This window comes from Clytia hemisphaerica, unplaced genomic scaffold (genome assembly GCF_902728285.1).
Source record: "Clytia hemisphaerica strain Z4C2 unplaced genomic scaffold, Clytia hemisphaerica genome assembly, whole genome shotgun sequence".
In the NCBI taxonomy this organism is placed as follows: Eukaryota; Metazoa; Cnidaria; class Hydrozoa; order Leptothecata; family Clytiidae; genus Clytia; species Clytia hemisphaerica.
The window spans coordinates 94,085-108,210 of record NW_027103373.1 but is presented as its reverse complement, the minus strand read 5'-3'; the positions used below and the strand labels follow the sequence as shown (position 1 = coordinate 108,210).

At 34.4% G+C, this 14,126-nt stretch overlaps 1 protein-coding gene across 1 annotated transcript; it reads left to right on the top strand.

Annotated features, from left to right (window-relative positions):
* The first annotated feature begins 6,745 nt into the window (after positions 1-6,745).
* Positions 6,746-14,015, top strand: LOC136823979 (polypeptide N-acetylgalactosaminyltransferase 2-like). The gene is made up of 12 exons (XM_067080138.1): positions 6,746-7,304; positions 7,576-7,674; positions 8,022-8,089; positions 8,321-8,508; positions 8,962-9,137; positions 9,758-9,861; positions 10,038-10,164; positions 10,774-10,866; positions 11,308-11,391; positions 11,818-11,947; positions 12,209-12,328; positions 12,845-14,015. The coding sequence occupies exons 1-12, from the start codon at positions 6,859-6,861 to the stop codon at positions 12,992-12,994; spliced, it is 1,785 nt and encodes a 594-aa protein (XP_066936239.1). The 5' UTR covers positions 6,746-6,858; the 3' UTR covers positions 12,995-14,015.
* The last annotated feature ends 111 nt before the right edge of the window (positions 14,016-14,126 follow it).

Genomic DNA, 14,126 nt, shown 5'->3' with positions numbered 1-14,126 from the left:
CAGGCAAAATCGTCGATTCTGTAGAGGTCACGAAATTGCCGAGTACAGACGTCAAAATAAAAAAATTCAAAATGGCTGCCGAGCGAGCACTGACAAAAACAAAAAAATAGGAGTTTTCAATTGCCTACTACAGCAGAATAAGACAGAGAAATGCAGTAAAATAAAAAGTAAACAAACCTTGAACCTTTTGTTTGTCAAAATAAGGAAAATATTCTAGCTGCAGTAATGTTTACATTCGGAAATAAATCCATTTTCCACCAGACCTACAACAAGGTTTCAAACCACGCTGCGGCATTACTGGCAATGAATTCTGACTTAAAAAATGTTGGTCCAGTTCCCTAGAAAGGGTATGATTACACTTCCAAATGACTTTTTTTTACAATAACATTTGTCTTCTCACAAATCCAAAAATAAAGGTTATAAAACCAACACGGGGGTCAACATTCTTTACAACAAACCGTCAGATCAAACTTTATAAAGATCAACCACGTAAATGTCACTTGTTTTCCTGATATCTGGATAATATTAAAACCTTTCTGTATATATTTGGTTCTTCAAAACCATTTCCCTTTCCCGCAGCAGGCTTTAAAGTTCATGTTGACCCCCGGTTTTATTTGTGCGGTAATCTAGAAAGGCCTTTAGTGCGGTATAAACAAATGATTTCATTGGTTTAAAAAAGTCAAAACATCAAGCTATATCACGTGATCAGAATCATGATCGGACTAAACGGAAGCCGTGGTCATATGTCATATGATATTTTCGCGCGTTTTAATTCGGCAAAGTTTAGTAAACTCGACCACGTATCAATGTTTTGATTTTTCAAGCGGGGATTTCTGTAGAATGATAAAATATGGCTTGGCTGGAATCGACACCATAACAGCAGTGTTGTATCTATCAGAAAATAAAACACTTACAGAACGACATCGTTTATCATTTGGAATACCCCCGTATTTGGACCATTCTATGGTGGGCGCAAGATAGGGCGGAAACTAAGTAGCACCCTCAGTGCAAGATTGCCGCCTCATCTTTATTCGCCCGCGCGAGAATGCGAGCTAATCATTTTTTTCTCGCGCGCTCAAGGGGAAAAGGAAAGTGATCGATATTCTTTGAAGAAAAAACGTCAGAAACAAACCCAAAGACCAAAAGATGTATTTTGTTGTTGAGAATCGATCCTGTGAAGATGAAAAAATTTCTGCTTTGCATTTTTTTCGGAACGCTGAAAAACTCTAATTTCGATCATCCTTTAAGATAAAGAGGTTGCGAGATTTGGGTTAGTGAGGCAAAAATCGCTAAAAAGCTGGTAAAATCGTAATCCTCAAAAATGGATGTTCCAGCCTCACTGTATTAGAGTCCCCTGCCCATCCAGTTGGCGATCGACCAGTCTAGTTGGCGACCGAACGTCTTTGAACCCAGAAAAGTCATGCAAAAACAAACCTCTGTAGAATTTCTTTTGGTAGTAATCTGCCTTGACCTATTTCCCGTACTGTGTAAAAAAAGTTCTAGAAAAGAACGAGTAGAATTCGAAAGATCCAACTTTCCAGACCCCCGCGCTCGATAGGATCGATCATCGGAACGGCTCGATGCAGATCGATATGTGATCGATGGATTACTTAACGATACCGATAGGAGATCGATGGAAGATTCAGCCATTAAAAAGTCTTGAGTATCGATCCTTCGTTGATCCATTATCGAGTTAGTATTTCAATCGAGTATATCAATTCGTCATCGATCGTTAATCGATTTGTCATCGATCGTTAATCGAGTATGCATCGATTATAAATCGATTATGCATCTATCATGTATCGATCATACATCGATCGATAAAAGATCGATGATAGATCGATAAATAAGCGATAACTAATCATAAGCTTAAAAAACTCTTGAGTATCGATCTCCTATCCGGATCGTTAAGTGATCCATCGATCACATATCGATCCGTCATCGAGCCGTTCTGATGATCGATCCTATCGAGCGCGGGAGTCTGGAACTTTGCACGGGGAAGCACATACATGAAAAACCCGGATCTTTCGAAAAAAATTTGGGATTTTTGTAAACATGGCTAATCGCAAGAGAAAATGTTTTTTATAAGAAAATTTGCGCAAGAAGAGTTCTGAAAATAACTTTCCTCTTTTAAAAACCTGTTATCTTCCATCACACAAAATTTCATTGAAACATGTTAGCTATTTAGACCAGGCGTACCCAATCGATGAAATTGAAACGGGAAATCAATCAATATTATATTAATCGATTTTAATCGTTAATAATCGATAGTGATCAATAACTAATCGATAAGCAATCGATAGCCCATCGATATTAAGACCTTACTTGCTTTCGATTGTTATCGGTTAATATCGATTTCTTTATATTCGCTAAAAATGCAACCCTACCACGTGGTTTTTCTAATTTAACGCGTGGCAATAAATAATTATTTTACGCGTTAAATTAGACTACACGTTTTTTTTTTATAAGGAACCTTAACTTTGCTCTGAGCCTGGAGTTCCTTATTTTTACAGAGAATTTCAGTCTCAAAGTTCCTTATACTTTTTGCCCCTTGATTTGAAAGATCAAAGTCTTTGAACCCAGAAAAGTCATACAAAAACAAATCTCTGGAAAATTTCTTTTGGTAGTTATCTGCCTTGACCTATTTCCCGTACTGTGTAAAATAAATTCCAGAAAAGAACAAGTAGAATCCGAAACTTTGCACGGAAGCACACGAAAAACCCGGATTTTTCGAAAAAAATAAAAAATGGCTACCTGTGGACAAAAAAGCTTCGTAAGAAAAAACGCATCAACTCCCACTCCAAAAAATACTTGTCCAAAACGATGAGTATGTTAGAAAGCATTTCTGTAAAAATCAGCTCGATACAGTTTCCTTTGTGTGTGAAATATTGATAAAAAAGTTGATGCAATCAGCTTCTAAATTTGATGTCCAGTCTGCGACCGACCAAACTCAAAAAATGAAAAAGAATACTCTACATTGCGATCAAAACATTCCAGACGCAAAGAGAAAAAAAAGAAGACTTTACATTGCGATCAAAACATTCAAAGGGCATGCCCGCGGTCTTTAACTTGACAGCTCCAATGCGAAGTTTCTAGCTCCGGATTGAAATAACAAGGGAAATCCGTATATTGAATCTCCGGGCAGTGTACAGAATATGATTCTTCAATGGGAATCAAAACTATAAAGCGCACTTACAAACATCAATTTGTCAGTTCTATCAAAATTAATAACCGCACTGTCATCATTGACAATAAAACAAACGATTTTCTGTCAAGAGCCTTGTAAACATTCCAACAACTTCCATCGAAATGATCTATCACAGCTCAGTCTACCATTTTTAGCGCGGCCTGAGGATTGAGCCGAGAACGCTCCGCGAACTCCTGCGCGTGTGAAAAATTTCAATCTGTCAATCATTTTCTCAAGCAAAGAGTACGCGAAGCGATTCTATCTTTACGATAGTGCCGCGGGTCATTAATGGACAGTATTCAATTATCATTATCCCTTTATTTTCATTCCTAGAACTTTTGCATAAAAAAAAGGAAAATTAGAAAAGTTGTATTTTTTACTGCTCTAGTTCACATACTAAATTTGAAAGATCTTCTATGTGGCGTTTTTTTGCAAACTTCAAAAAACTGATTTTTGTCCCTTTTTTTGTGCCTTTGCGGGACATTGGCTTAAGTGCTTGAGTGCAGCATTTGGTACAAAGTCCAAACATGCATTTCCCGTAATTTTTGTGTGAAGAGATAGGTCTACACTGCCGGGTAGACATAAATAATTCCCACGTTTTTATCAAATGAAGACTCTCCATAGACCTGCATAGACTACCACTTTCAAAACAAAACAAAAACAAACTTTAGAAAAAAATGGCAACATGAAGAAAAATTCTGAATAAACATGCCGAAGGGAAATGTAAGTGAGCTATTCTAAAACAAAAGAATGAGTGTAAATAAATTTAATACGGGAAAGCTTATGAGTTTTTTTATCATCCTGATCAATTAATATGACCTTTCCTGCAAGTAGACTCACTGATTTTCTCTTTCTTGCAATCGGTTGCAGACTGGTACGTCGATCGGGAACTGGGCACTAGTACTGCTCGCTTCAAAAGTTTTTTATTCTAAGAAGATCGCCTCAAATAAAAATCAAAACAAACACGAAGAGCATGTTAAAAGTTGTTTAACCGTTGTTGGTTGAAAAGGATTTTCAAAAAAGTAAAAAAGGAAGTGAAAAATTTGAATAAAAAAATTTCATGCGCAGGCAGGCTTCGGCATTAGAAAAAAGTTGACGTGCGATTGTCGCACGCCTAGATTAAAATTTTGAGCCATTTAGGCGTGCGACTCATCGCTCGCCCCAATCCTTTTAGACGTGCGATGACGTACAAACGTTTTAAAGTAAAATTAGTTATTTTATCTCTCATTAGAAGGTGAGACGGTATAAAAGATACATTTTATATAATTTAAAGAGTTTACATATAAGCTTTCTTATATCAAAGATTGAATCAGACAGAAAAACGAATTAATTCGAGAGGAAAAAGCGTTTTCATAAAAAATCAGATTAAAAATGTGTTTCTCTTTGCGATATAAAGTAAAATCCCCATCCCCATTGAATCTTCTGACTTGAAAACAAAAGAATTGAAATCCCCAGCAATAAAGAGTATGGGATTATTAATCCCCGTCGAGTTTTAGTCCGTTATTTTTACATATCACCATCAGTAGTTGATATAAAAAAGATTCCAGTCCGCGAACAATCCGAACACCATATTCAAAATGAAGACATTGCAACTCAAAACATTCGAAAGCGCTGGCGATCTCAATTAAAAAAGAAGACACTACATTGCGCTTTTCGATGAGCAAAATTTGAAAAAGAAAACATAAAAAATGGACGACAAGAAAATATTTACAAAAATAAACAGATTACTAAAACGCTAAAGTTCTTATAAAAAAGACGCTTTTTTGGTGAAAAATCTGGTGAAAAAGTTCAAATACCCCTGTATCACCTGCGAGCAGTGCTTTTTAAAAAGAGTCAGTGATAGAGAATCATAACATAAAGTCTGTCTACAATTTCGATTTAATTAAAGTGACATTTCCATAATTAATAGGTTAGTAATTACTGTTATACATTTGGGGATCATGTAGAAAGAAACTCAAGGTAAGTTTCTTTCACTAAAAGAGCACTCCTCCCGCCCGCGCGATTTGCAAAAACCTCTCATTGATTGACCTTATTTAATACTTGATACTTGACTTGCTGTTAAAAGTCAAGGAATGATGAAGATCCTTTCTGTCACCGTTCAAACTAATTTTTTTCCGTTTAACAGCAAAATAAATATTTAAAACCAAAGAACCAGTCCGTTTTTCACTCATAGCTAGTACATGTAAAGTCAAGAAAAATGATACTGCTGCAAAAAGCATGTGGTTCCCTATAGTTCATTGGCTTGATACAGTTAGAAAATTAAAGTTGTCTCTAAAAAAGAGAAATTAAGACTTTGGTGCCGTTGCGGTTGGGACAAATTTTTGGGCTGTATTAGTTTTTACCAGTTAAAAAATTTGTTCAAGAACTCTATGTTCTAAGGAGGCATTTTTGTATTTTGAATATTCTCCTATCAAGATGTGACCAAATAGTGCAGAAAAATGTAAAGATTTTGATTAAGTTTTTCCTCTAAGAAGCTTTGAACACCAAACTTTGCTCTGAAAACAACAAAATTGTGTCCTGTCCGTCACACATTTTCATTTATAACTCAAGGTTGGTTCAAGAAAATGGCTTGTAATTTGCAAAGGTCTACAGTATATTTTGACGAAAATTTTGAACTAAAAAAATACATCCCATATTGTACTCTGTACCACGTGATAACTATTACTTATAGACTCACCTCCCAAAATATTGAAGAAACCTCAATAGCTTGGTCAATAAATTTTTTGTTTGAAAGTTATGGTTTCATGGAATAAAAAGATATACGTAATCAAAATCTTTGAAAATTTGTCTAAAAATTTCAAAAAGACGTTTATCAGAAAAATTAAAAAAAATGTGTCGATAAAGAACACAACAATAACATTAGTTAACTAACTAACTAACCACATAACTGGGAAGTTGCAAGTATAATTTTTGTTCTGCTGACAGCAGAAGATGCCTGTATGTAGCAACAGGATCATGTAAAAGATTGATTAAAATTATCTTCTTGGATAGGGAGGGAATAACAAGATTAAAGTTAAAGAAGAAGTAGTAAAGTTAAGTCACTTACTTAGCTTGGGAATGAGTGCAGCAATATGTTGAAGCATATAGGATAGGGTTTATTTTGATCAGGATTTAATGTATTGCAAATTTAATTTACAGGGAACCTTCACCATGACCCACAAGATTGATTGAAGGATTTGATAGAACAGCTAAGGCAAGCTGTGACAGTTATCATTCTTTTGTATATTTGTATTATTTCCATGAAAAAGTTTGGCCTCTCCCATATGTTTCCACACACAAAGTTCAGCCTTATTCTTATAATAATTGAGTGAATTTTTTTTCTATCTATCTTATACGAGGTAGTTTGGGATAGTGCTAATCAAGCAATAATTAAAGACCTCAAGTTTTACCTCTTTGGGAACCCCCTGGCAATGTTCGTCCATCCCAATGTATGGATATTTAAAATGGATTTCTAAATAAAAAGATTTGGAAATGCAAACCAAGGCATAAATCAAAATTGTGCTCTTTCAACTGATTCTTTGCATGTATAGAGACATACCATAGACACTAAATCTATACTATTCTTCACTTCTTTTACTTTAGATATCATGATTCTCTTGTTGGAATGAAAATGAAATTTTGATTTAAATAAAACCAATCATTGTTTTGTACATACACTGCTTAGTTAGAGGATGAGGATACACACAAGTCGGGTTTTGATATTCTTATTATTTGTGATATGGATTGGAGGAATGTTATATTTTTTCACGAGTAGTTCTAATGCTCCACCGCCGCTATCACCAGAAGAGCAAGCAAGGCTCATTGCGCTAGGAAAACTTGCCAGGGATCGTGACCACAAAGGACACAAAGAACACCATGATATTGGACATGGTCAGGATCATCAAAAGCCTGATGAGAAAAAATACAATGTAAAGGGAAATATTTTTATTGCTAAAGACCCTAAAATGAGAAGTAACAATAGAGATAGTAGATCTTTGAAGGATTTTGATTGGCATGGCTATGTTCAACGAGGAGCTCTGAAACCTGGTGAAGATAAGAATGTTAGAAATGCTTATAATCAGGAAGCAAGTGAAAAATTAGCATGGGATCGACCCATCCCAGATGTCAGAGATGCAAAGTAAGAAAAAATCAAAGTTTTAAAAAAATCCTCAGATTTTCTCAATTCAAATACTGATAGGTTATTGCATTGTTTATGATAAGAAACTAGATTAAGATTGGGATGAATATACACTTTTTCCACCTTATGTCAGCTTCAATTTGCTGGTTACTGTAATCATATTGCTGGCTACATCAAACAAATAACCAACAAAAAGAAGGCCGGCTTTTGCTGGCAAATATTTCATGTCCTTTGAATCGCTTGTATGGTCACATATATAATTATCTGTTAGGTGTCGAAATAAGCGTTACGATACAGATCTTCCGACAACTACTATCATCATTTGCTTTCACAATGAGGGAAGAGCAGCTTTATTACGAACAGTTGTTAGGTGAGTCAGTTATATGTACCAATTCCTTTACACTTCTCTTCAACATTATTCCTCTTTTTAAATATTTTCAAGTTTCTTTTTGAAGACACATTTTCTTAGATAATGTCTAAGCCATTCTAATTCACGTCGACATTCAGCTATTGCCGATGTAAATGTCAACGTAAATTTGGCTTTTGCCAACGTAAAAGTGCTTACTGAATTAGAAAGGCTGCTTCTATCTGGTTTGCATAGGTCTTGAAATTATCCTGGCTCAGCTCACATATGAACAATGACATCTTTTTATATGGTTAACCAATAATTAATTCCATAGATTTTTTGTTGATATGCCTTTTTGTTTTGTTTTCCAGTGCTTTAAACAGATCTCCTGATCACCTACTGAAGGAAATTATTTTGGTGGATGACTTCAGTGATAATCGTATGAATTTTTTTTTTCCTTCAGGCTCTTTTTGAGGTCTGTCCTGTTGTCCTGCATTTTATAAACTAGTATTGTATAGATTGTGCTTACCTCAATTCAATCAATTACTAATATTAATTTTCCATTTGCATTGTAATGCAAAAATCTGATATCACAGAAATTCCCCATTTTATTATCGATTTCAAAATATCCAGAATTTGTTAAAAACAAAAGAGTTATGTTTTTTTTCAGCTGCTGATGGCAAGGAACTCGGAAGTATACCCAAAGTAAAAGTTCTAAGAAATGACAAACGAGAAGGTCTGATTAGATCAAGGGTGAAAGGAGCAGACATTGCAAAAGGAGATGTGCTGACGTTTTTAGATAGCCATTGTGAAGAGAATGAAATGTGGTTGGAACCTCTTTTACAAGCAATCAAAGATGTAAGAAAAACACTTGATTTTAGGAGAAATATGTAAATTCGATCTGTGAAGGTTGTATGAAATCAAAAGAAACAAACTATATACATATTCTAAACAGAAACTGACTCAATCAACACAATGCACTATAGAACATAGATTCTTTTGCATCTATTTGTCATCACAAGCAATTTTCAATACAAATAAAATGGAATGTTCCAGTAAAGTAAAATTAACAATTTGGAACATTCCAATTATTTTCTAGTTCTAGGAGCTCGTAGCAAGTTAAATATTAACCTTTACAACAGATCGTTTTGAGAGGAACATTCCAGGGACGTTTGTGAACGTTCACAAACGCTTGTATTGACACATATACTAACCAGATCGTAATTTACACAAAATATATAAATAAAAAACATTAATACAAACATATAATTGGAAATCAATGTTTAAATGTTATTTTTTCCATATTTTCAGAATCGAAAAGCAGTAGTAGCGCCTATCATTGATGTCATTGCACATGAAACTTTTGAATACCTTAGTTCATCATCAGAGCTTCGTGGTGGTTTTGGTTGGAATCTGAATTTCAAATGGGATTTCTTACCACCCAAGTATTTAGAAGAACACAGAAGAGATCGTACTGCACCAATCAAGTAAAAATTTACTAAGAATATCCTTTTAAAACCCTTGAATTCAACCAAAGAAACTCTATACTTTTTCACTGTCCAGCAGTTTGAAAAAACCTCTTTATATTACAGTTGAACTCGTGTAATTCGAAAACTCGCTTAATTTGAACAGATTATGTGGTCCCCTCAGAATTTACCTTGAAAACCTTACAAGAAAACTCCTATAATTCGAACCCACGTAATTCGAATAATCGTATAAATCTAACAGATTTTTCAGTCCCATCAATAAATTTTAATCGTTTAATTCGAATTTTTTGATTTTTGAAGCTGACAAACTCGACAATTTGTCAATCGAACGTTTTCAATCGAACGTTTTTGACGTTAGAATTATCTTGTTTGCCAATCAAATGTTTTCTTTTTTACATTCGATTGGAGCTCGTCCACTGCTTTTGCCTTCCATTTCTTATCAAATTTAGTATTTCACTATTCTAACTCAAAATACAAAAAATTGTTCCAAAGTAAACCTGGGAAAGACTTTTTTCATCGAATTAGGTCACAAAGATAAAACTCCTCCGAATTACTTGAGTTCAACTGTATGTACTTTCTATTTTATAAGAGAAATTTTTAACTTTCATTTTCCATCGTAGATCGCCTGCGATTGCCGGAGGATTGTTTTCAATTGATAAGAAATGGTTTGAAACACTTGGAAAATATGACAACCAAATGGATGTATGGGGTGGAGAAAATCTAGGTTCGTTTGCTTTTTACCCTTTACAAAAGTACTGGAATTAGGTTTTGGAGAGCAAATTATGAGGTCTAGTAAATTTCTGTATTTAAGATTAAGGCCACAATATTGGCTTTCAATTTTAACTTTCTACACTTTTCTCAACTCTAAACACAGTAAAATTTACGAAAGTTTCTTTTTAGAAATTTCATTCCGCGCATGGCAATGTGGTGGTGAAATGCACATCTTACCTTGTTCACGTGTTGGTCACGTGTTTAGAGAACGTCATCCATATAAATTCCCTGGTGGTAGCATGAATGTTTTTCAAAAGTCAGTACCTAAAATTATACATCTTTTTCACTATCATGATTCATCATTCCAGTCTTTAGCGTCCTGTAGATAAAAAAGATTTGTTTTTATCTCGATAAGCAGTACGCGGCTATAAGTAGTACAACTTCTCTGGTCCCCTGAACTTCCTTCCTTAACCTTCTGAGTCAAAAAATATTTGGATAATAAGTAGAACGAGGCTAAATACTACAATTTACCACTAGTTCCTTGAGAGTACTTTTTATCGGGATTCAACTAAGTACTACATATAAAGGTTTTCATGTTTTGTTAAGTTACGTAACTTCCGCCATTATGACAGCAAATGTTCGATTTGTCTAAGGGATCACCTCTACAAGTTCGAACATTTGCTTCAATAATGGTGTAAATTGCGTAACTTAATAAACCATGAAAAACCTCTATTGTTAATCAAAAGTATCATACTATTGTAAACGTCGAAGGTGAAAAGTTACCTTCATTTTTCAATGTCAAGCTATGTCTTTCCTATTCGTGGCAATAGAATAAGCATGAGTATAGAATAGTTATGTCAACATAATCTACGCATTTTCCATTTTCCATTTCCATTTTCATTATTTTTTTATTTTTGTTTCCCAGGAATACTCGTCGTGCAGCTGAAGTTTGGATGGATGATTACAAACGATTCTATTTTGGTGCTGTTCCATCAGCTAGATATGCTATTTTTGGAGAGTAAGATTTTTCATTCATATTTTAAATATTAATAAAGAGGATTTGCCTTAAAGTGCTAGCCTACAATCTATGATTGCACATGAAAAACACTTGACTTTGACCATTTGCATCCCTTGTGGCATCATAGTGATAATGTTGTTTATATCGCGCTAGATGTGGTTACTGGAGTGATTGAGTCCAAAACCCGACGCTGTTCCCGAAATAGCTTCCAGTGTGGACTGGATAACTCAGTCGGTAGAACAGTTGCAATAGTAATGCGAAAGTCGTGAGTTCGAATCTCACTTCAGTCCTCAGTTTAGTAGTTCTCTACCAAACTGAGGTCAATGCACACATATATACGTGTTGCTACTTAATTGTAAGTCTTTGATAATGATATCGTTGAATCTTGACTTTAAATTATCTGCTTCATGCTTTAAATTCTTTTTGTTTTCATTTCGACAGTATTCATGAAAGAATGGAGCTGCGCAACAAGTTAGGATGTAAAAGTTTCAAATGGTTCTTAAATAATGTTTATCCTGAATTAAAGTAAGTAGAAATCTATTCTAGTTCTTTACAAGCATGTTCAGTCTATTTAATACTTTTTCAATTATTGGGACATCTATATTTGGGCTGAGTTTTACATTTCAATCTGACATAGTAGAATAGACGCACTGAATTTTTGTCACATGCACAAAAAAATACAGCTGAGTCTCAAACCTCTAGAACCCCTTAAACTCAAATGTCTTCTCAACTCGAAAAATTTTTATGGCTCCTAAAGTCAACAATGCCTTATTAACCTTACTCCATGATTCGAAGTTTCCTCAACTTGAACAAATTTGTATTCCATGTGCGTGTTCGAGTTATGAAGAGACTCCAAATGTAATACATGTTGAGTTGTGCTTCAAATGAAAGGAGGAGGGAGGGGGTCAGGGGGTCAGAATGTATATACGTTCTTTTGATTTCCTTATGAAGAGTACCAGATAGTGACGTCATCAAATATGGCAGCTTGAAGAACAATGGTGAGAATTGTATGGACACAATGGGTCATCAAATTAATGAAGGTGTTGGCATTTTCAGTTGCCATGGGCAAGGTGGCAATCAGGTAGAATATTAAGAATTCTTCCGTCGAATCATTCAACAGAGGTCCTTTCCAATTTGGTTTGTCCTAGTAAACAGGCAAAGAAAAAGCAGAAAAACAAAGTATCACAACACAGATTACGAACGATTTTTGAGCAATTTTGACGAAAGACGACGAAGGAAATTCAATTTAATATATACATTTTCATTCATAAGTCATTCTTACGATTATAGAGGACACAACTTTTATCTCGTTTTGCAATGCGATTTCTTCTTTTGGTTTTAGGATTGGTCTTGGACGAAACATGACCAGATTAAACACGAAGAGATCTGTGTGACAGCGATAGGAAGCGACGAACACAGTGCTGTACTCATGAGAAAATGTGATAAGAACGATCGATTCCAGGTATGAGCCAAATTTACCAGTTGTACTTTTTACCAAAGCCAGCGTGTGTTTTGATAAGTAAACTCACCTTAAATCTTACCAAAACTAACCTTAAAACTTACCGTGACTTGGTCTGATATCGATATCCCTCTTCTAATCCAGACACCCTTCTTTAGAGATAGGAATATTACAAAGGTCGAAATCGCTTATGGAAACTATATTTCTTTGCTTTAGCAGCTAGAGAGGGAAAAATATTTTGTCTATCAGTATTTCTGACCTTACTTTTATTCCTATCTCTAAAACTGGGTGTCCGAATTAGAAGAGGGATGTCGACATTAGACCAACTTATGGTACCCAACCCAAAATAATTCTTTTCTTTATTGTATTTCTACTGCGCTTTTCCGGGCGGGTAAATATTTTTAAACCACGGCTTTGTCATTGATTTTTTTTAAACAAAGGGCCACTAGTTTTTTTGATTTTGACGCCTTAGGCCTTCAATTAGCTCGTACGTAATGTAATTTTTCTTTCCCTTCTAAGAAATGGAGATATGAAGAAGGTACACGAGCTATAGTAAACACAGGATCAAATTTATGTTTGGACAATTATAAGATGGGTCAAGATGTAGTTACCAATAAATGTTTAGGACAAGATACTCAATTGTGGACCATTGATATGGCAAATAGTTAATAGTTAGTTACGATGATTGCTTTTTTATTTTAAAAATTTTCGAATACAAAAAAAACGAGACTTTCCGTGTTTGTGGTTTAGGATTATGTTCTTTAAAATATTTTTATCACCAATTTCTATTTTTTATATATTTAAAAGTTTTAAATCCTGACAAGTCTTGAAGTCATTTTTGGGGATTGTTCAGTGGGCTTTTTGACAAATGGACTTTGCTAGCATTTGCTTTCGTATCTTTATTTTTGACAGTCAAATGGTACATTGAATTTTGAACTATTATTACTACACTTTTAACAAAAAGCAAAATAACAAAATAGAATGCTGAGAGCCTTGTATAATTTCCATTCAAAATTTTGTTCACTTTATTGGGATGTAAGAATATTGTTTTTTTTTTATCACGATATTTTGTAAATAGCCTTGTTTTTGGTTACATTTCTATTAGGGATTCCTTTGATCATCAAGTCTGTAGTTCTTCCAATGGGCCATTCTTTTCTGAATCCATACAGGGGATGGGCGAACATTTCCAAGGGGTAATCTGAAGAAGAATTTTCAGGGGGTCTATAATAGTGGTTATTCACTTTTGCAGGGGTAAAAAATTATTTGAGAATTTCCAAGAGGTAAAAGACTGGTTTTAGTTCGTGAACCCTCACTTTTAATGTATGATAAGAGATTTTCCAAGGGTATTTTTGCAAATTTTACAGGGGGTATCCACTTATTTCCAAGAAATATTTTTTGACTTGAAAAGGTTTGTCCACTCCCTGTATGGAATTTTAACGGAATGGCCTAGTGTCATTTGGCTAATGTTTAGTTAGAACAAGGTTTTTACATTTTTAAGTTTTTTGTGTTTCATTGCACAGAACTAGATAAAGCTTTTTAATGACGACTCCCTATAGTCCAACTAGAGGCAAAATTACAAATATAATAGTATCAGTAGCTACTACGTAGTGAATTGTACAATAATTTTCCATTTAGAGTAGATATAAAATTCAACACACTTTTAATAAAGTTTCTAATGTCATTGTTTTCAGATTCGAATTTATTCATTTTATTCTCGTCCCTAAATCCAGTTATGTCGAAAGATGTCGACATTTTCTATCATATGAAAGTTACACATTTTTGTCTTAAAACTTTTAAAACT

What these genes read in the sequence shown, in the direction of transcription:
- LOC136823979 (XM_067080138.1), top strand. Translation starts at nt 6,859, where the DNA reads ATGAGGATACACACAAGTCGGGTTTTGATATTCTTATTATTTGTGATA. An exon ending in TTATTACGAACAGTTGTTAG is followed by an intron (nt 7,675 to 8,021) that starts GTGAGTCAGTTA and finishes TTTGTTTTCCAG; the next exon opens with TGCTTTAAACAGATCTCCTG. An exon ending in GATCGTACTGCACCAATCAA is followed by an intron (nt 9,138 to 9,757) that starts GTAAAAATTTAC and finishes TTTCCATCGTAG; the next exon opens with ATCGCCTGCGATTGCCGGAG.